The sequence below is a fragment of the Meleagris gallopavo genome, chromosome 23 (genome assembly GCF_905368555.1).
Source record: "Meleagris gallopavo chromosome 23, MGAL_WU_HG_1.1, whole genome shotgun sequence".
NCBI lineage: Eukaryota > Metazoa > Chordata > Aves > Galliformes > Phasianidae > Meleagris > Meleagris gallopavo.
Window position 1 is genome coordinate 3,668,005 of NC_139426.1, and position 23,158 is coordinate 3,691,162.

The 23,158-nt window shown below is 38.7% G+C and overlaps 1 protein-coding gene across 7 annotated transcripts in view; it reads left to right on the top strand.

Annotated features, from left to right (window-relative positions):
- The window catches only part of KIF1B (kinesin family member 1B), an 83,317-nt gene that overhangs the window by 25,030 nt on the left and 35,129 nt on the right, over positions 1-23,158 (top strand). For 4 of the 7 annotated variants that reach the window (XM_085242338.1, XM_085242344.1, XM_085242340.1 and 1 more), the window contains exons 9-21: positions 24-89; positions 1,418-1,493; positions 1,789-1,867; positions 2,319-2,461; positions 3,365-3,406; positions 5,700-5,911; positions 6,999-7,078; positions 8,368-8,443; positions 11,124-11,203; positions 11,866-11,972; positions 12,393-12,476; positions 13,999-14,179; positions 14,853-14,925. In XM_085242338.1, coding sequence (XP_085098464.1) covers positions 24-89; positions 1,418-1,493; positions 1,789-1,867; positions 2,319-2,461; positions 3,365-3,406; positions 5,700-5,911; positions 6,999-7,078; positions 8,368-8,443; positions 11,124-11,203; positions 11,866-11,972; positions 12,393-12,476; positions 13,999-14,179; positions 14,853-14,925 — 1,299 coding nt within the window. The remainder of the gene's footprint in view (positions 1-23; positions 90-1,417; positions 1,494-1,788; positions 1,868-2,318; positions 2,462-3,364; positions 3,407-5,699; positions 5,912-6,998; positions 7,079-8,367; positions 8,444-11,123; positions 11,204-11,865; positions 11,973-12,392; positions 12,477-13,998; positions 14,180-14,852; positions 14,926-23,158) is intronic. The other 3 variants (XM_085242343.1, XM_085242345.1, XM_085242342.1) reach the window with 2 other exon arrangements.

Sequence of the window (23,158 nt, forward strand, 5' to 3'; positions counted from 1 at the left end):
AATGCTGGATTCTGTTTTCCCAGGAAGGAGCAAATATAAACAAATCTCTCACGACTCTGGGCAAAGTTATTTCAGCATTGGCAGAGGTGGTAAGTACAGCATTCAGTTATCTGCAACATCCTTTCCTAGTAAGACTGAGACAGTGAGAGTACAGCAGAGTCATTCACTGTTCTTGACCTGGCATTATCAGTGAAATCAGCTCTGGGTATGTCCTAAGCATCTTACAGAGCCTGCTGGAAACTATTTCAAGGTAGTTGGAAGCATTAGTTTATTTAGCTTTGAAGAAGCCTTTTCAAAATGAGTCTGCATATGTAAATGATGTGTTTATATAACAAGCTTTCAGTTCTGCAGAGCCATAGTAGTATTTCTGTTGAAAAGAATAATTCTGGAAATGTAACTGCGTATTTCTTGTTAAAATACTAAAATGTCATATGTTAGAAATAGCAGTTTGATCATCACAGACTTTTTTTCAATGCAAAGACTTAATGCGTTTAGTTGATTAAACATACAGTAATCCAAACACAGTTTTGTAGGTTCAGAAATGTACTTCCTCTTGTGCTTTTTTATTCAACTAATATTAAGAAAAAACAGAACAACAAAATGGTGAATTACTGCTGCTTTTAAAAGTGAGTTCTCAATAGCTTGGGACAGGTTGAATGTACTTAAGTGCTGCTTAGTTTTTTTTGTTTTTATTTTAATGAAACTTATTGTAATTCATGGGGCTTCTCAATAAAAGGATGCTACCCAAACTAACATGCAAACATAAGCTCTATTAAGAAGCTCATCATTTATTGTCTTCTGATTTCTTTAATGCTTTCAACTTAGGATAACTGCACCAGCAAGGTAGGATGGTCAGAGTGTTGTTTTGTTTGACCAGCTGTGAAATTTTATGGTCTTCACTTTGGAACCAATGAGCAAGGATCTTTCTTGAGAAATTACTGTGTTATAAAGAATTGCTATGAAATGTGAGAATGGTCGATACTGAAATTCAAAAAATACTTAGGTTGGAGATAAGGACATGAAAAACACCCACAAGTATATTTTGGGAGTGTTTCTTTACTACGTCCCTTCTCCTGATTTGGCGAATTAGCTTGGGAATACTTACCTTTTAGGCAGGAAAACCTTATTTGGTTTTGTGCTTCTGTGCTCCGTGATTTTTTCTTTACCTGTGCAATAGATTGCAGGCAATTGTCTGTTCTGAGTTTTCTAAAGTGACATGGAAAATTTTGCAAGCTTTAGCATCTGATGCTTAGCCACTGTACTTAATTTTACTTGTCTGTTTTAAGGTTACTCACTTTTGACAAGGGGCAAAGAGGTGCCTTTTCAGCACCTTTTGAGTGTTCAGTGAGCACCTGTGTTCATTTTCCATTCAGTGTTTATTTTTCAGGTTTTTCTTGTTTGTTCTTTTACCTTGTAGAGTAAAAAAAAGAAGAAGACGGACTTCATACCATACAGAGATTCTGTACTGACATGGCTTCTTCGAGAAAATCTAGGTATGGCTGACTTTACCTGTGCCAGTATGGAAAGAAATTCTCAGTAAATTCTCAGAATGTTTTTAATTCACTTAAATTTGTATTTTTTATGGGTTTATATATTTTAACAGTCAAATCTGAATCTCATGTTTCACCTTTTTTTAGAGCTGCAGCTTTGCTGCAGGATTTTTGTGCGTTTGTTAGTTATGTGGAATGCAGCTGAGTTCTGTACTTTATGGAACATACTGATATTTAGATTGTAGTGCTCAGACTGTGCACTGTGGTGTTGTCTAAAACTTCATCTGCTCTGTTACAGGTGGTAATTCCCGAACTGCTATGGTTGCTGCTTTGAGCCCAGCAGATATCAACTACGATGAAACTTTGAGCACTTTAAGGTACAGTTGTTTCATCTGAGATGGATATGGGTAACTGTCTACCAGACACATGCTATCTTTCAAATTTTTGGTTAATATAAATTGAAAAACCTCTAGGAAAGAAAACTCTATAATGGAAAAAATGCAATTATCCCAAAAGGGGGAAACTGATGTATTGTGTGTAAGCGGGGAAACTAGGAGTTAATTGCCTACTTCGAGTTTGAAATGTCAAACTCATCTTCTCCTGCTCTTTTCTAGTGTGGTCACTGGAATTGAGCATTTTACTTGAACTGAGGCTTCAGAGCAGTCAGTGATAGGGGAGAAAATTCTGTTATGCATGGTGCACCTTGTTAATGCATCTTGTATAGATCTTGAAGACTTGTTCTTTTTGTAGCAGTACTCTGTATTAAGTAGAAATTCTTCTGATGTCAATCTATGTTACTGCATTCCTGTGTTTTTTGATTGGTTCCAGATATGCTGATCGTGCAAAACAGATTAAATGCAATGCTGTTATCAATGAAGATCCAAATGCCAAGCTGGTGCGTGAGCTGAAGGAGGAGGTGACAAGGCTTAAGGATCTCTTGCGTGCCCAAGGGCTGGGAGATATCATTGACAGTAAGTGGGTTAAACAGACCTTGCCATCTTGGGTTTAGTCTCTCCTCTTATAGAGGGGAGGGAGAGCTTGGCCTGCCATAGAATGTTGAAACTGGGTGGAGAAGCCACTGTTAAACTTGGAACAACATTTTAGGAATGGCCTCTTCTGTCTTTAAATAACTCATCCTAGGATCAGTCTCTGTAGTGTTAATAGGTCACTTTCAAACTCTCAAGGAAAAGCATGGAGTTGGATTTTCCTATTGCAATGGAAATAATTTTACTGTAATAGAACTTTCACATTCAAGAGTTGCCTTGGTGAGTTATGAAGGCTGTTTTGTCTGGCTGCTGATAAAAGAAGGATAATTGTGATGTAGCAACTGATTTCATATTTAGAAAGCAAGCATATTTTCCCATTTCTTGAAGGCTAAAGCTCATTAGTTGATACCTGGCTTTGGTACCGTCCTTGCTCAGAAAAGAAAACGATGCCTAATTCCTGTTAGACCATGCCCTTACTGTCAAAGCATTCGTCATCTCAAGATTTACTTACTTTGAAACAGTTGCATGTAAATAAAATACTAAATTATTTTGGGGCAAGAGCTGGAGTTAAGTCAGTAGAGCTCTATTGTGCTGGTTTGTTTTGCCAGCATTCTCGTAAAGCTCTGGAACAAAATTATGCCTCACTTATTGTATAAATGTTTCTATCTGCTTATTTTCAAGAGATGAGGGCCATGAGGAAATGAAATGCATGAGAACACCTGTTTGGTGGAGTTTGTTTGTTGGTTCTAGATCAAAACTGAAAAAAAATGCTACTGAAAACTGTGTATTATATCTTTAAGCATGGAGTAGTAATCTCTTCCCTTCCTGTGTCACTGGTGAATCTTCAATTTTGATCCTTCTTGTATTTTCCCTCCTGCTTCCCTTCAGTTGATCCAATGGGAGATGAATACTCTGGAAGTGGAGGCAAATGTGTGTATTGTGTGGTTCTCTTCTTAACCTGCTTTTTCTGGGTCAGCTTTTAACTGAGCTTTGCATGCCAGCATTTCTCACAGGGAAATCCCAGACAGAACCCTCGTTGTGGAACGTTATACAGTCTCATGGAAACTAGCTTAACCAGCTCAAATTAAGTCGGCAGTCAAAAAAAAAAAAAAAAAGTGCAAAGTTTAAAATACAGCATATGTTCATTGCTTGCTCTCTGGCAGAATACAGGAGGGAGAGTGGTCATGATTTAGCCTGTTTCCATGACAGCTGACGTTTTGTATTTGAACTAGAATTTTTTTCTCAAATCTTTTGTGTTTCTCAGCTGAAACAGCTTCTGCTCATTTAGCTTCCTAACCTTTTAACTTCTCTTTACCACTTAGAAGTATTTATTTGAAATGTGTTGATTAATTCAAGATGAAATAGTATTAGATCCTCCTGGAGACTGAGGTTTATTCTATGTAGCCTCTTTAGACAAGAAGTTGTTACACATCTTGTACTGATAAAGGTTCCTTATTTGAGCTGTAATGGTTGGTGATGATTAGTTTGCTAGGGTTAGAAACACTCAACAAATATCATTTTATTTCTGTTCTGCTGCTTGCCTTTATGGAAGGGAAATATACTAAGTCCATTACAAGTGAGATGTCTGATATGTATGCAGTGTAAACTTTGCGTTGGCAGATTTTGCTTTAAACTCTCAACCAGTCTTCTTCCCCCTCACTTGAAAACAGTATCAGCTAGAAGAGATCTGTCTGAAATTTCCTGAAATCAAAGCTACTGGTGATGTAAAGACTCATCCTGGCCTTGTCTTATGTTCTGATGCTGCTTCCAGCGTGTGCATATGTCATCTGTTAAAGCTGCAGCCTCCAGGAGGAGTGTGCATGGTGTTGAGGGTTTTGGTTCTTAATGATCACAGCAACTGCGAAAGCTACTGCGAGTGCCACCTCCTTCATCTCCAGGAGTGCATGTGTCTCCTGGCCTTTCGAGACTTCATCATCCTCCCTGCTCTGCCATGTCTGCTTTCCTCATCCTGATGGCATTCCCTTTCCTTAACCTGCCTTTCTTTTGTTAACCTTCCACCCTTGCTTCCTTTATTCGCAGATGGTGGTTTTCAAACTGATTAGGTGCAACCAAGAGGCCCAAATAGAATGCTCAGATATTAGATTTACCATAGCAGGGCTGGTCAGGGTAGAAGTTGAGGAGATGTAGAAGGACATGGAGACTTATGCAGTGTCTGTCTGAGCGTCTCTTATTTTTCTGGAAGTGAAACCCTTATTCATAATTTGCAAGGCCTGATTTCACTTCTTTATTAAGAAAAGTACTTTGAAGGATTTGTTTGAGCTAGAAGTTAAAACCATTGAAATTATTAAAACTGAGCTGTTTAGTTGTTACAAAATATTTTTTGTGATTATTCTGAGGACGTGGTTTACAGACATTTGAGAAGCCAAGTTAGATCAAAATAAATTGCCTCTGGATGTTTTAAAATCATTCATGTGCCTTCATCTTGTTTCCTGCCTTTAAAGGAGGTATTTTTCAGGTCTCTGTTTATTCAGGCTCCAAAGGCTGCCTTATAACTTTTTATTTTGTCTTCTTGTAAATGAAGACAAAAAGCTTTAAACCATCTTCTGTGGTACTTCTGTCAGAGCCTCAGCAGATACTTCACTGATTACGTATTTGAGATGGCCATTTTTGAGATGGAGAGGATGAAGAGGGAGGCACAACCACCTTACTGTGAACTTATGTTCTTTCCTCTTGTGATGGGCTGACAGGTCGCTTAGATGCTGACAGCATGTAGGGAGGAATTAGCTGGTAGTCTTTGTGGTCTCGGTGGTTCATGATCACTACTTTGAATTAAAGGAGTCTGGAGAGTAACATTTTGCTGAGTTAAAGGAGTTGGTGTATATTCAGGCTTCAGCCTATCAGTAATTGCTCCTGTTCTGACCTTCATGGTGCACAGCAGCTTAACGTTCGTTTAGGAATAAGGCAGTTTATTTTTGGTGAGTGTAATTTATTTTTTCAAGCTTTTTTTGTTCAGAGTGATTTATGGCACAGCCCTTTCTAGTAATCCTCAGGGTCTGATTTGAGATGTTTATCATACCTAGTGATGTGAAGGGATTTGTTTCAGAACTGCCATCTAAAAATTACAAAACTTGTTTTGTCGCTGCTTAAATGCTTTCCTCTTATACTGGTGTTTCCTTCCTATCTTCCTCTTTCTTGTTCCTTCCCTCCTCCTATTTTCCTTTTGCCCGTCTCTGCCTTCCCTCTGTCTGTGTGTCTCTCTCAGATCTGAAAGATTTTCAGAACAATAAGCATAGATACTTGCTAGCCACCGAGAATCAACGTCCTGGCAATTTTTCCACAGCCTCCATGGGGTCCCTCACTGCCTCTCCGTCCTCCTGCTCTCTCAGTAGTCAGGTGGGCTTAACATCTGTGTCCAGTATACAGGAAAGAATCATGTCAACGCCTGGAGGAGAAGAGGCAATTGAGCGTTTGAAGGCAAGTATTGCTGTGGATTAAACAGGCTGTTATTTGGGTCTTTGCAAAGGTTAAACAGTGTCAGAAGTGGGAGAACGTTCAGCCAAGAATATATGCAGTATGCTGCTGTTTCCATAGGAAGTTGTCTGAAACTCACTTGTACCCTAAAAAATGCATTTTACTGAAATGAGTTAGAGGCTGTGTTTGTGTACAGCCTTTTCTGCTCAGATTATTTGATTTTAACTGTAGCCTGGAGCTGCCACTAAATTCAAAATTGTGATCTTGGTTCTTGTTTGTAGGTCTTTTGATACAATGGCAATTATGGGAAATTTGAACTTAAATATAGACTTGAAGAGGCCTGGTCAGCACTAGAGTGGACTAGGTCTGACTAGCAAATACAGTCAGCTTTCAGAAAACCAAATTACCCCAAAGTTGAAAAAAGGAGGCAGAATAATCCTGCCACTGTTGTGTTCACCCAGCCCCCACAGATTAAAATGTGAAGCACACAGAATAGCATGCTTTATCCAGACAATAGCAGCCTTGTCCCAATTCTGCACAGAATTGAACCGCATCAAAAGTGCATTACAGTGAAGTATTTCTTTATTTCACCGAAGGCCCCCCCCAATCTCCATGGGCGGATGAGTGGGGAAAGCTGGCTCTGTTGAATCTGTGCTTCATTCTCATGTCTTGTCCATGAGACACTGCCACAGGGATTGCAATGGGCTGGAACACACACCACATATCCCTTTCTTGTTAGGAACTTGCTGTTACCATGGAAATAATGGTGTGCTCTCTGTGGCTCCCTGGCATCCAGTTGCTGAATGATGTCTGTAAATTAGGATTTTAAAGAAAAAAGAAATTTTTAGGTGGTTCAAATTAAAGTCTGATTGAGGTTAGATACAAAGTCTTCTTTTCTTTTTGGCTTCCTTTCAAGGCTGTTAATTCTTTTAAAAATTAAGGAAGACAACTTAGTGATTTAAAGCACTGAATATGTTTTGTACCTCAAATTAAATTGAGATCTAGCATCGAGCATCAATGTTAATTATGTTGTATTTTATGTAGAGAACATTGAGAACACTGTAAAACAGCTTTTGGGATTTTTACACAGGAATCTGAGAAGATCATTGCAGAGCTGAATGAAACGTGGGAAGAGAAGCTGAGGAAAACAGAGGCCATTAGGATGGAAAGGTCAGGAATTAGAAATGCTGTAGATGTGAATTGTTTTTAGAAAATGGATAATGTTGCTCTGTTGAAAAGCAATGGAACAGCAGAATGGGGCTTAGTGATAATTCTGCTGGTCTTCGTATTATGTGTAACGACAGGGGCAGTGCTGAGAGAATGCCATATTCTTTCTCATGTTTTCTAAAGTTAAAGTGTTTGGATAATGTCCTAAGCTGCTACATCAGCTTCTGTTGTGAAGCAGCATATGGTCCTGGTCTCTTTCTTCCTCCTTTTTCTCACATTACAAAAACATTGGCAGTGAATTTAAACAGCAAAGATGAAACTTTTAGTACCAGAATTCCTTACGTTGTGGAACAACTTCAGCTTTCCAGCTGTGGTTTGATTTGCATCTAAAGCAATAAGACATGCTTAAACATTGTCAGAATGTGGTTGGAACAAAACTAAGTGCTATTTATTCAGTACTTTGGAATTCTCATAATTGATCCATGAGCTGTGGAAGTCTTGACTGCATTATGTTGATGATGCTCAGAGTTGAGTTCACCACCCCCCACTTCCTTCACCCTGGTCCTCCTCTCCCCAAAACAAACAAACAAACCTCTCCCAAATAAAAACAACAACAAAAGAAGTACAACCCACCAGAAAAACCTTAACCAATCAATTGTCCCCAAATCCCAAACAAAAGCAATTGAGGGCTGTGTAAAAGAAATTTCACTTTCATTTTGGGAGTTTTCTTAAGAGATTTAAAGACCGTGGGAGTACTTAGGAAAAAATAACAGTTTGCCAGGTTCTTACTCTTCTCTGTTGGAGTTACTGTTGTGCTTTGTCAAGATCAAGAATAGTGTATGACATGAAGAGTTTGTCTGTCCCCACACAATCCCTTTTAGGTCTTCAGGAAAGAATGCTTTTTATATTGGACCAGGAAGAGCCAGATAAATCTTAGTAAATTAACAAATCATGGTTGCTCATTTTTAATTATATGTCTAAATTCAGAACAGCCTTTACATTCATTGCCACCTTAAGGAAGATTAATGTTCTAAATGATACTCACTTTTTGATACTCCACTGCACTGAAATGTTGTCAGATCTCTCTTGTTGTTCTTATTCCTCCTATAAACTCTGGAGCTCAAGTTTGGAAACTTGCCCTATGCTGATAAGGTGGCAGCAGCCCTAGCAAGGTCGGTGGGTAGGCTGGTTGAAAGCACAGTGTATTTCATAATGAAACTGAGAGCTTCTATTGATCACAGATTATCTTCTGAAGCCTAAAATGTGGTAAATAATTTGCTTTGCTTTTCCAGGGAGGCATTGTTGGCAGAAATGGGAGTTGCCATTCGGGAAGATGGAGGAACACTGGGAGTCTTTTCTCCTAAAAAGGTAGGGAAAACTGATAATTTTCAAATCATGTCTGTCAATGGCTGGTTGGTCATCTTGCAGGATGAGGATGATGAGGAAACTGCTATTCACAGAAGGGCTTGTATCCATGTAAGGTACTGGAAACTGTAGGTAGTAAGCTCCTTTTACGTTATATTTTTGAAAATAGCTTGAGTGTTAGAATACATCAAAACACTAAGCATCTAAGAATAATTTTACCTATAGCAGTGAGGTTGGATGCTGCTTCTTATGAAACTGATGAGACGTGCTTCTAGGCAGCTGTGTAAAACTTACTGTGTGCCATAGCATAGTGTGCTGTGCACTAGCCTGATGTGCTAATGAAATGGGAGAGCAGTATGAAAACTTCACAGATTTCTGATATCCCAAAATGGTTGAAGTATGTACTTTCCTTTAGAAAAGTCTAAATTAATAATAATAAATTAATAAATTAATGCTACAAATATAAAACGGTCTGCTTAGTAAAGAATTACTAAATGAAAGGAAAATAATATTCTTTCTTGTATCTCAAATATCTCATGAGTTAGTAACACAGGGTAGTATGTGAGTGTGAACAGTTCATACTCAAGTGTGTAATAAATTGAATCTAAGGGTAAAGGGGACCTATCTACAGGCAGAGGACAGAATAATTGGTTAAAATGTTTGATAGGTTCAAGTGTTGTATTTGGAGGAGGTAGAGCTCTGGTTTTGGTCTCCAGAAGTGTGTAAGGTCTGTAGTGGTGTTAATTCATTGAGTGTTCTACATGTTTCCTTCTCTGATGTTATGGATCCTAATCTCCTTTTAGATTTTCCCTCAGAGACCATCAACTCTTTTTGATGACTCTTTTGATGCATTTTCAGCTGATCAGGTTTGTTCATAAGCACCACCTGAGATGAGTAGTTGCTTTGGTAGTAGTTACTATTTATTTTACCCCTAGAGGATTTATTAGAAGTAGTAAAGCTTCTGACCTAGTCCTGTTAGCTTCTTTTCCTTGCTGTCCATGCAGTTCAGATTTATTAGTTATCCTCCTGATAATTATGGCTGCTGTTGTGCACATGTAGGTGATGAAAATTTTGAATTTGTTTACAAAGATTCAACACTTCAAGGTACCTGCACAAATACAACAGCAGCACTGTTTTTAGCAGCTGAGCAGTAAATTGAAGCGTCAAGGAGGTCAATTTTGCCCACTTTACAAATTAAAAGGTATCACATTTGGTCACCATAGCTGTGTTTATGCATTTTGTCTTTGATGACAGGAAACTATTCGATATTAATTGTGGAAATTTAATTATGCTCTCATGAAAGATTGGAGCTGAGAAAATCCTTCAGTTCATGCTTCAGCAATGCTATCCAGGAGAATACTGAAGACATAATGGTGTTTGGATGGGGTTGCAGTCAGATGATCTTTGAGGTCCCTTTCAACCCAAGTCATTCTGATTCTGTGAATAATTGATCACAGAATAAGCAAGCAGCAAGTTTAGACAGCATCAATTTCAAGCTGATGAGTTTTATTTGTCATAAAGCTCTTTATGGAGCGTGATGGACCAATTCAGAATTTGAACCTAGTGTATCAAGTGAGATGCCAAAATGTGCGTGTAGAACATATAGCAAAGTGTCAAGTTGTCTACTGACAGTGTTGCTTTCTGAAGTTTTCTCTTGATTGAAGACGCTCATGCAACTCTGAATGTATTTCAGTGCTGTGAACAGAGACGATGGTATGGCATATGTTTGGCTACAGTTCTAGGTTCCCTCTTTATTTTTTTAGGGGATAAAAATAATCTCTGGTTAGTTTATGGAAGCTCAGAAGTTGCTAACTGTTCACAATGAAATTCTTTGTTGGTTGAATAAGTCTAGATGTCTGTGGCTCAATGGAAGACTGTGTGCTATTAACATTTCTATCAAGTAGTCTTTTTTGTAGCTAGAATAAATTGATGGAAACAGCATTTCCAAGGAATCTTAGGCAAATTTATCTTTTTTTTTACTTAATTTATTCTAATTGAGAGTAATAGAATGAAAGGAGGCTTATTAACACTTATTTTTCTTTTATCATTTTTCTTTCTTTGTTTAACCACTTTTGCCTTTCTTTTGTGCTTATGCTTACTGCTATCTCACTGGCTAGATTTTCACACCAAGGCCATGTGACTTGTTTGCTGATTCCAATGGGGTTTTTTCACCAAAGAAGGTTGGTTTGTAGTAACTGTAGTATATTTAAATCTAGTAAAACTTTAGATTAAGAGCTCTTTAGCTGTTTGTATCAGTTGGTAGTTCTAGATTTTCTTTTGACTTCAGTGAACTTTGCTGTATGAATACCTGGCCTAAATTGCCTGAGAAAAGCCATAGTTGATTCTGCATCAGTTGCAAAATTTTTCTTGAGCACCCATTTCTGCTGTTGGATATTCTGTATCCAAGTTTACTTTCCAAGGAATTGTTATGTTTTTAACTGAAGCCATAACTATTCCCTCTTTCTCTTTTGTCTGAAATATCAACTAATCAGAGCTGTGCTTCTGCTGTTAACCTTGTGAGGCTTTTCAGTATTACAGGAGGTTATTTTTGAAGAGACGGATAATGGAGTAACCTGGATGTGCATAGCAAAACTGCTGGACTATGATACACTCTCCACAGCTGTGGGAAGAAACCTAGAAGTAGCTCTTCAATTCTTAATTACCTTTACTTTTTCTATTTCAGACTCCTCATCTTGTAAACCTTAATGAAGATCCACTCATGTCTGAATGTCTGCTCTACTACATCAAAGATGGTATTACCAGGTGAGGGTTGGTATTAATATGCTCTGAAGTCTGGTTTGCTTGCTTGTGTTCTTATGCTGGAGACTCCTTGACATTAAATAATAATTGCTCCTTGAGTTATTTAGTTTCTAGGTATAAGTGAAGCATGGCATTTGCTGTAGGTGAGAAAAGCACAGAAATGGATTTTCCCTAAAGTTTACTTTGTGCTTTATAAGTAATATCTGCAGTCACTGTGCTTTATTAGATATTTATTATTGCACTGGGCAGTAAAAGAAAGTAGAATATCCCTTTTAATATATAGTCAAACAAAAGGAGTGAAGTGCACTGGAAATGCCTTTGAGATTTTGATGGTGGAGAATTGAAAGCCACAGTATTTGACAGAAGCAACCAGCATATGGCTGAGCATTCAATTCATAGAAATAAACTATTATCCATGCCTCTTCTGCTGTCTTATTGAATGCAACACCTTCTTATCTTTGTAACAAATGAACTTGTCCATTTTTGTAATAGCTCTTATCTAGAAGTTCTCAAACATTTGACTTCAGAATGGACATATATCTTCATGCTTCTGGGGTTTGACATTGTGGACTTCTATGGATATTTCTGGGCTATATTTTACTACAATACTACAGAATTGTAGAAACTGTCTGACTTGCTCTTGAAATGTTTTCCGTTTGACTCAGGGTTGGCCAAGCTGATGCTGAGCGAAGGCAAGACATCGTATTGAGTGGGGCTCATATCAAAGAAGAGCACTGTATCTTTCGAAGTGAGAGGAACAACAATGGTGAAGGTGAAAGCTACTTTTCTTAGCCAAGTGCTGCTGAGTTTTTACATCATTTTTTACTTGTTAATTGGTCATAGAATACTTAATTTAAATATTCTCTCAGCTTTGACTGTTTTCTTGAGTCTTGGTGGAACAAAGTAAAATTGGGGTAATGTTCAAATTGCAGCCTTTTGATAGGTAACTGGTTTTGGTTACCTGTCACCATGAAAATTCAAACAGAAAATTACTAGCAATAACTATCCTCTGCATTATTGAGTTATTGCTGGAGTTCTATTTTTATTAAGCATTGTAGCATTGAGGAGTGATTCACTTGCATTTTGGTGTTAATAGGAAGAGTCAGAAAATGAGAGGTCTCTAGGGTTTGCATGCTTTGCAGTTTCTGTACAGTGCTCTCTGAAGTCTCATTTGTTGCTGCTCTCTTTGTAGTTATTGTTACTTTGGAGCCTTGCGAACGATCAGAAACTTATGTTAATGGCAAGCGGGTTGTGCAGCCTGTGCAACTGCGTTCAGGTAAGAAATGTTAGAATAGGTTGGATTTTTCTTTTCTGGACTCCACATCTAAGGATTGTACATATGTGACATTTACATCATTCGTAGAGAATGTTGAGTGCTATTAAAGCGCAGTAGTGCAAACTTCCTTGGAGTGCAGCTTTTAAGCAGAAGTTAGCATTTTTCTCGTCAGCAATTCCTTTTCCTTCATTCTTTGCTGCACTAACTGTAAGCATATTTAAATATTCAGTGCCACGCAGCATCCTGCTTGTCCTTCTGCTTACCCTGATGTTATTCCAGTACATTCTTGCCCAAACCTATTGCCCTTGGCAGTCTCAGTGAGACAGAGCAGACAGACTGCCAGCTGCTGATGGAAAATTCCCAGCTTCTTGGCAAAGCTAAGATATGACCCTCTGCAGGAGTACAGCAGCTTCTCTTTGCTCTCATTAGATTTCATACTCAATCCTCTACATTCCTTTAGAAAGACATATGGGGAAAGAATTAGGGGAAGGAAGTGACTTCCCTAAATTATGATCTTTAACCCATCTTTAACCAGCGGTTAAAAACAAACATCTCAATTTGTTTTTCACAAAGTTATAACCAAGTATTTGCATGTAACAAGACGTATTGACTTCAGCACAGTCCTGAAGTTGTTCTGTGCCTGCATGTGGTTCACACTGAAAATTGCGACTGTATCATTTAGTAATTACTTTAATTAAACTAAAAAAAGATATTTTTTCTTCTTTCCTTCTGCATCTGGACAATTGACTTACCAGAAAAATTCAGATACGGCTTTTGAAATCATTAAAAGCTTGCATTTTGTCAATATATTGACAAGAGGAATTCTGATTACTCTGGAGGTCTACTTGCTAGAATGAGGTTCTATTTTTATTTTTGCTGCATTAATATGTTGTATGGGAGAGCAGAGAAACTTTACTGTTGTCTCCATCTTTGTGAGTATCTTATGTCCCTAGGATGTAGCTGAAAAATAATATTACGTTTCTTCAGCTCTTTCCCACATTGGTTAAAAGAAGCTATGAAATCCTTCCATAAATCTTACTGATGAGGACTCAAATTAATATACACATAAAGCACATTTTTAAGAAAAGTATGCATTCCTATTTTGAAGTTAGACTTTTCTAAGCTGAGGTGTTTCTATTTAAGTGACTATTGCCCATGTTTTGGTGGTGTCACTGAAAGAGAGGAATGGGTTTCAATGAACATTCTGTTTGTTCCAGCTGTGTTCCTCAGTGACCAAGTCTGTCCTTTAATTTTTGATAAACCCTGCAGAACATTTGATTGGACCTCAGAGGGTGAAGCTGTCCTCTGTGAGCAATGCTTTATATTACCAGTGGCTTGTTTTTAACAAACAAAATATTCTTGTTTTCCTTGTCACCTAGTAACTCAAATGTCTACCAAAGTCCTTACTGAGCAGTCTTCTCTGTTGCTACCACACAAGAAGATAGATGGAATGAATGATTCAGTGATGTTTTTTTAATTGCTTTGGAATCCTGAAAGCATTAATTTCTGTTGCTATTTTTAGGAAATCGTATCATCATGGGTAAAAACCACGTCTTCCGATTCAACCACCCAGAGCAAGCACGAGCAGAAAGAGAGAAAACTCCATCAGCTGAGACTCCCTCTGAGCCTGTTGACTGGACGTTTGCTCAGAGGGAGCTTCTGGAGAAGCAGGGCATTGACATGAAGCAAGAGATGGAGAAAAGGTATTAAAGGAACTAAGAATTTCTATTTGCAGCAACAAAGATACAGCTGTTGGCTATGGGAGTGGTTTCATGGCAAACCTAAAACTGATGTCTGATGTACGTATGCAAGACTTCTAAGTGAGGCTTCCAAAAATAAACATTGGCGTTACAGTACTCTTCATCTGTCAGCGTATTCCAGTGCTTGTTCTGCCATGTGTTGTCACTGCTACCCCTAGTGAAAGTTCAGAAAAATTCCTCAACCTTACTCGAGTGTTTCAACTCTCTGTCTCCTTTTAAAATAAGTAAATAAATAAATAGATCCCATTTAACCACCTGCCCTGAACTCTAGACCAGGTTGCAGTGAAGGACTGCTCTGCAACATTTCTTTAGATTCATTTCTGTAGCAGTCTATTAGACCTCTCCTGTGTAACAAATTAAATCCTCTTAATTGATTGAAGGGGATTCTTAATCCCAGTCAGTTGTGATTTATTATTTATTTACTTTAGATTTTAAAGGGGCAAAGAGGACAGTAGCTGTATAGCAAAAAGGAATTCCTTTTAAACTGAACTATTTTTACTCTTGTTGTTTTAAACTAATTAAGTGTAGTTTAGTTGTATATAGTAACTATAGTTGTATATAGTAACACCAACGTGAAAATAATGACCTCTGCCTACTTCTGTCATTTTATCTTTAGATTACAAGAAATGGAGATTTTGTATAAGAAGGAGAAGGAGGAAGCAGATCTCTTGTTGGAGCAGCAAAGGCTGGTATGTGTCCTTACTTCAGATTAACTATACCTTTGGCAAACAGTGATTCCTATCCTTGCTTATCTGAAAGTTTAGGAAACCTGCTTGGGTTGTCTGCACAATGCAGTTATCCCTTTGCTGTCAAATAATTGTCTACAATGGATTATGATCAGTGTGAGTGAGCTTATTCATGTTAATTTAGGGTTGTAGTTGACAGTGAAGAGGTTTTAAGCAGCCTTTTGTGGGGGCAGGTTTCTTGAATTGTAGGCTTAAAGAAGGGCATCTCTATGCTCTTATGTTTTTTGAAGTTCCTGTTCAGTAGTCTAATCAACTTCTTGGGGTGTTTGCCTTGATTTTTGTTTTGGATCACCAGAAGGTACTAATTTTGTGCTGCCAAAGAGGTTCCTAGACCAATTATATGCTAGGTTTATTTTTTTGAATAATGTCTGAAAATGTTGCTGCATTGTGCATGTTTTAACCCTTTTCCCTTCCCCTGCATGGTAAGGTTCTTAATGCTACACCTGCTGATGGTGGGGTTGTGACTAGGGAACAAGTGTGCAAAGGGAATTTTAACTCCTTCAGAAGAATGGGAATTCCACAATTTCACCTATTTCTTTAACAAGAAATCTGATAAGCTTTCTGATATAGGAAGACCTCAGACTTTCAAGAAAAGTACTTTCTGAAGTTTATTACAAATAGAAATGCGTGCAATTTCCAAGCGTTTAAAAATGTGACTAAGACCAGAAATGAAGTTTAGATTTCCTTAAGAAATCCAAGTCTCCTGATTTTGCTTTAACTATTCTAGTGTGTCTTTTAGTTAGAATTCAAATGTAATTGTGCCTTAATTACCATAGAAATTCCAAAATCACAGTTGAATTGTTTCTATTGTGAGTTTGAGGCTCCTGAAAACTTAAATTGCAAGTTAAATTGCATGTTGGGATTTAAACCACTTAATGCTTCTTTCAGAAGCAAAGTGGAGCAGGGTACTGGCTTCCAAATGTAGAAGCTACATCACTTATTATTTATATTGTACAGTGCACTTGAAGCTTTCTCCATTTCTAACAATTCCATGACAAGGGACTAGTCTCTTGAATGGAGAGGAGTTGCTGTAGACTTTGAGCCAAAGCAAACTTAGTTCAGAAAAGAGGCTGATGTGACACTAATGTTTCTTCAACTTTATAATTAAAATTCGTGTAGCTGAAAGCATTGCTTCAAAAAAAAAAAAAAGTGTTGACAGTATCAGAGGAGATAAAAGTCATGCAGTTTCATCCCTTAAATTGTGATGGCTGGCATGCGTAAAGCTGCTGGATGAATTGGCTGTGTGGGGATCTGCTGCAAATGAGGCTGCGTTGATACAAGCTTTGTGAAGGGAGATTTGTTGCCCTGTATACTCATGATTAGGGGAAGATTATTAGTTTTCTGTCTAATGCCATACTGTAGTTACTGTTTTCTTTAAGCTTCTTGTAATTTTTCTGATCACTTAACGGGCAAAGGTGAAAGACGATCCCTCATGCATTACCAGTGCATTCCTGAAGGGCAGGTTTCCTAGCTGTAAGGATCATAATAAATGAGACCAGTGGCCTATTGATCAGGATACTGCTTTTCACACTGCTTAATGAGAATGCTCCAGATGACAGCTAGACTTCTTGATGCATTTCTGTGTCACTGTACAGAGAGACTCTGCAGAGTCAGGAATGGACAGGATTGATGGCTTACAACAGCAATGATTGGGAATTGTAATGATTGGGAAATCTGGGGGTGCCTTCCAATTGTTCTGTTGCTGTACTTAACGGTTACATTACCATAATATCCAACTACTCTCAGGTCCTTTATCTTACTACTATACAAGATTTATTTTTGAATATTTATATTCTTGTTCTAAATGAGATTAGAATCTTGGATATAAGATGCTGGCTAATTCAGTGTACCAAACTGTTTTGGTTTTGTCCTGAGATGCCAACAAACTAGGGCATTAATTTATAGTTAGATGCACTGCATAAAAAAGATAATTTTTGGAGGGCAAGGGCTACTATTTCCGACAAACATATATGCCTTGCTGGCATTACATGGAAATAGAAATAATCATTCACCACTTGTCAAGTTGAATGTGAAAAGATGTTTAGTAGAACTAAAATCCTGGCTTTCTTGGTCATTATGCCTTTGCAGAGACCACTTACTTTTAGAGTACGGGTATGTACTTACGTTAATTAGGTTGGTTAATCTCTGAGTGCATGTAAGACAAAGTCCACATAGTGTCTCTTAATCATCTTTTTATATGCAACACATCAATTTACCCATCAATAATAGTATGGAAATTTTGTAACTATGAGAATAACCCTGTGGATCTCATGCCTTAATGTTTGAGTAGTTTGTGTTTGCCTTTCTGGACCTCTTCTTGAGCCTGCAGTTTGTACAGTGTTTTCCTCCAGGACACCTTTCATTTCTGCTGCAGTATGCAGTTTGTTAGATGCTTTTTCCTTAGGCTACAGATTTTGTCAGCTGTAAAATCATGGGGAATTTGCTCTGTTTCTAGTCTGATGTTGCGACCGAAAGTGGTAGAAGTTGTTCTTAAATATTGAACATACGTAAGGTCACAAGTGGCTCAGAAAAATGAATCCTAGGCTGTAGAGCTTGTTGACCATAGGGCAGAACAATATTTCTTACTTCCTTTCATTGTTCCTGAGACAAATTATACTGTATTCCCTGTTCTGTGTGGCCTTCTACCAGGAACCTGTGGTTTGTAGTTGATGACCTGGGTTTCCTTCGGTTTTAGTCTAACTGGCAGTTACTGTTCCTGAATTCTCGTGTATTATAACTCGGTGTGAAAAACAGGGACACTAGAGATTCATTGGAGACTGACTGCTTTGTTTAATTGAAGTCAATGTGGGATCTAGTGGATAACATTAATACATAGGACTTTTCTTACTTGTTGAAGAGGTATCTTAAATTAGTGATTTCTTTGGAAAAAAAAAGTAGTCTGACTTTAATTCCTGGTGACAGTAAGCAATAATGGGGGATATGCTTAACTTTGGTGCAGTATACCTGAACAAACATTCCTAGCATATGGAAACCTGAAGCACTGCTCATTCCAAATCATTTAGCAACAGATGGAAAACTTGTAATGAAGAAGCAAAACCAATATAACTCTTAGCAAGTATGTGGAAGCTCCAGGCTCTAGGGCTTGAGAAGAGGACAAGTCAAGGATATAAAATTGAGAATTTGTATTAAAACAATTGAAATTAAAAACCAAAAAAGTTACTACTGCTACATTCTTCTGAAACTCATTCTTCGGACAGTCAAGACCTGTTTGTGTTTCTAAAACTAAACAAGGTGGCAAATGGAAAACAAACACCTCTGAAACTCTGGTTCTGGATATCCTTTTAGCTTGTAGCAAGTCTTGAAGTATGAACCACTGTCTTCACCTGTCCTAGTGGCACTTACAATCCTTTTAACACTGAACCTTTCAACTGCTTCTGTTTCATTTTTTTTCTTATTGTCTAACCCTTCTCTGGCTGCTGTTGTAGTGAAGCGGATTCTAAACTTGAGCATCCCTGCAACTATGTGCAACGTTACTAACCAGTGTTAACCCGACTTACTCTGGCTGCTCATGACATCTTCTGTGATGGCTGTTACATTCACCTACCTGGGGAGGATTTGCTGAAAGAAGCAACAGCAGTAACCAAGGCAAATGTGTGTGGCGGGGATTTGCATGTCCTTGTAGCATGTATGAAGTGCAGTTTTCACTTGGTTTTTATTTTTATTCAGGAACTTGTTGTTTTTTTTTTTTCTTGTTGCATATATAAAGATTTTTGGAAGGGACCGGGAGGGAAGAGTTTAGATTACCTGATATTTTGAGATGATAAGATTTCTAAGAATAATGTTAATTTAGTGAAGAGATCCAATTTTGATAGTCCATGACTCTCGAAGATGTGTTTGTCCTAACACTCAGTCTTCAGGGACTGCCTTATCACTTGTTCTATTTTGATTTTTTTATTTAGTTTTCTTTGCCTGCTACTTCTTGTTTAGCTTTTCCATTTTCTTACAATTTTAATTTTGGTTATTTTGGGGCCACTTCTTGATTTTTGTTTTTCCAAAGGATGCAGACTCTGATAGTGGGGATGATTCGGACAAGAGATCGTGTGAGGAGAGTTGGAGACTGATCACTTCCCTGAGAGAGAAGCTGCCCCCCAGCAAGCTCCAAACCATTGTAAAAAAGTGTGGCCTCCCCAGCAGTGGGAAGAAACGAGAGCCTATTAAAATGTACCAGATCCCCCAACGCCGACGCCTTAGCAAAGACTCCAAATGGGTTACCATCTCAGACTTAAAGATCCAGGCTGTGAAAGAGATATGCTATGAGGTAGCGCTCAATGACTTCAGGCACACTAGACAGGAGATTGAGGCTTTGGCCATTGTTAAAATGAAGGAGCTTTGTGCCATGTATGGGAAAAAAGATCCAAATGAGCGTGAATCATGGCGAGCTGTTGCCCGTGATGTCTGGGATACGGTAGGAGTTGGAGATGAGAAAATTGAAGATGTTATGGCCAACGGTAAAGGAATAACTGATGTGGATGACCTTAAGGTGCATATAGACAAGCTGGAAGATATTTTGCAAGAAGTGAAGAAGCAGAATAACATGAAGGATGAAGAGATAAAAGTTCTTAGAAATAAGATGCTAAAAATGGAGAAGGTATTACCTCTGATAGGGTCTGCAGAGAAAGCTCAGGCAGCTGTGGCTAACGCTAAGTCTCCAAACTCTGCTGGTGTAGCGGATGTGGACAAGAAGCCCACAGATGACATAAGAAGAAGTGACAATGATGAACTTGCTAAAGAGGAGCGTGTTTCTCAGCTAATGGCAGGTGACCCAGCTTTCAGACGTGGGCGATTACGTTGGATGAGGCAAGAACAGATTCGATTTAAAAATCTGCAGCAGCAGGAAATAGCGAAACAGCTTCGTCGACAAAATATGCCTCACCGGTTTATCCCGCCTGAAAACCGCAAGCCCCGGTTTCCTTTCAAAAGCAACCCCAAACATAGGAACTCGTGGAGTCCAGGTACTCATATAATTATCACAGAGGATGAAGTTATTGAGGTTAGAATTCCAAAAGATGACGATAAGAGCAAAGATGAAAACAAAGAAAAAGAAAGTAGAGGTGCTTCTAAAGACCCTCAGCAGCTGTGGAATCTTTATGGCCCCCAGAGGAATCAAGATAATATCCAGATTAACAGGCAGCAGCTGAACGCGCAGTCACAGCCTAGCAATCAGCAGCAGCCATCGCCTCAGTTGCGCTGGAGAAGCAATTCTCTCAACAACGGCTCTCAAAAAACCCTGCGGCGTCAGACCTCGGGCTCATCCGAATCCCTGTGCAGCGGGCAGCAGAACCCAGACCTGCAGACTTTCCAGCAGAAGCGGCACATCCACCAGCACCGCCAGCCTTACTGCAGCCCCGGCGCTGGAGGCGGCGCGGAAGGCAATGCAGCCAACAGCCACCCCAGACAGACTGAGCGGCCCAACCACTACAACCAGTTTGTGACACCCCCGCGGATGAGGCGCCAGTTCTCGGCACCGAACCTCAAAGCGGGCAGAGAGACCACAGTCTGAGCAGTTGGCCAAGGCTAGTCTTGGGGAGGAGAGAAGCAGGGGCAATGCTGGCTTCTTTTGAAACGGCCAGGATTGGCTTTGCTTCTGTCTTGGGTTTGGCCAGGTCGAACTTGAGTAATTTGGCACAAGGTACCGGCCCTTCAGCCCGTTTGGTTTGCATGTGACTTGGTGCAGTTCTAACAGCATCGATGGGAAGAAAATTCTGAAAAATTGTAAGCACATTCTCCATAGACTAGAAGATTTGGAGGGAGGGACGTGGACGGGAGAACTTCTCTGCTAGCACATTTACCAATTTTTTTTGTGTGTGTCTTGGAGTATTTTTCTAATGTTGAAAATATTGTCTGGAACTTACAAAGTACTGCCTTCCTCCTGTGTTTTATGTAGACAATCAAAAGAGGAATTTAGTTTATAGCATTGAATGTTTCTTGTGCCTTTTTTCTTTTTTTTTTTCTTTTTTTAAATAAGGAAACTGACCCTCTGTTTTTAAATTGATCTGGCTCTTCAGTACAGCATTTTCCACTCTTAACTCAAATTCTTAATAATTATCTATAAACCAAAAGTTGGCTGACAAGATGTGGCTTTTTGTGTAGAGAAAGGAGGAAGAGCTGTTGGGCCACAACAGTCCTGAGCAGGACATGGTTTTGTCCTTCTGCTGAACTTCATAATTGTTGGTATGAAATTGCTGTGACAGTTAAACTTGTCTGAATGGAATTTTATGTCAGAATATATATATGATTGAAGCAATAATTTGGAAATAAGATTTTTCTAATTCCCATCGCATCTCTAAGTGGAATAGTTTTTAATTATTACACGGGGTTGTGAAAAGGATCTGGGATTTTTTGGTTCTCTGAATGGTGCAGAAAGAAACCTCATAGAGCTAATTCTTACTTTAGGTTTCCAGTTTTCTTGGGCTGTGAGTCTGGGGATACTCTTGAAGTAGTTATTCATAGGAAGATGTATAGATTGCTACTTTGAATTGGCTGGGATTGAGACAGGAGAACACGACTGTTTCATCCTAATGTGGTACCTCATCTTAGTGCCTTTGGTCTTGGATTTATACCCCTGTTTCAAGACTTGTTTTAACCAAGGAGAAGTTCACATATAGGAGAGAATAATATTAGTTTTCCTTCTCCCCACACTCAAAGTGCAAGTTAGAAATTTGAATATCTATTTTTAATCTGAAGCGTCTGTAATTGCAAGTGGTTTTCCGTAAAACAAATGTTTGCAGATCTCACTTCAGATTGTTTCAAACAAATTACAGAAAAAATGCTAATTAAGAAATAACTTCTATAAATTCGGGATTTTATCCCACTTTTAATTATAAGCCTCTTTTCTTTCTGAATTTCTGAAAGTGCAAAGTAAAATAGAACGTATTTCTGAGAATCAGTGGACAAAACGTAAGCCAATGTAAAGCTTTGAGGAGAACTTATTTTTGCTGTTAACTTGAAAAAAAAAAAAAAAAAAATTAAAAACCCACCATGGCTGCTATGCCAGATTTGGTGAGATTGATCCACTTTGCAGTGCATTTGTACAGCTGAATGACTTGTGCTGTTTTGCACGAATATCCTTGATTTACTTGAGGTTGCTTGTTTTGTTTTGGTTGAAATAGGAGCCCTACTGGTAATCATTACTTCTACATGTTTCAACATAGCTGAAGAAAAGTAGGAAGTGCCTCAAGCTTACTTTCCTTTTTGTTTTTGTTTCATGTCCTATCCTTTTTTTTCCCAACTGTGCATGGTATGAGTGCTGGTTGTAACACATGGCAACCATGCATCATTTGTGTATTGTTTAATCAAGCGTTAACACTGCAGCCTCTGCACACGTGTTACTGATAGAACACTGCCCTCTGATACAGGAGATCCAGAGTCAGTCCTCTGACAGCCCTACCAGAATGATCCCACCATTTGGGATGGGTTTGTTTTCCCAACAGATTTAATTTGTTCACCTGTGGCGTTGAAGTTTGCATTTGTCTCATGCTTTATCCTACTTGAACATAGTAATTAAAACATCGTGTCCAGAATTGCCTTGATTCTTCAAGTAAAACCTTGTAGATGAGCAATACTTCGAGCCTGAGACAAATTTGCAAAATGACATTTTGGGCTGCAAGTACTGTGCTGTTGCCTTTCTGTTGAGAATTTGGTTTTAGCAGTGCACTGTGCTTTACCCTTGAGGTGCACAGAGTTCTTTCACATCCTTAGGAAGGCTTGGGCTCTTTTAAAATGTGGAAAATCCTTTCAGCTCTGTGGGAATACATGATTAGGGGTGCATTAAGTGGTAAGAGAAGAACAAATCAGTATTTTCTTGTCTCATTTGTCTGTTGAGGATTGTGGCTACCTCTGCAAAGTCTCCACGTGATTTGAGGTCCACACAAGCACACGTACTGACATGAGGCTGAAAATCCTGCTATTTGTTGCTTAAGTACTGAAGGCTTGTTTTTTGCCAACTTCTGAGAAGAAATACCTCTAAGTGCCTGGATGGTGATGACAAAAATGAACAGTAGGTTACCATCAATCTGCTGCCTCACTGTTTTAGTGCAGAGCTAGAGCAACAGCCCTGCTTGTGTCCTTGTCTTGTGGTTTGATGACAAAGAAATAGGAGCAGAGGCTGTCAGGATAGAGTCCAAGGATAGAGTCAAAGGAGGCAGCTTTCTTCCTG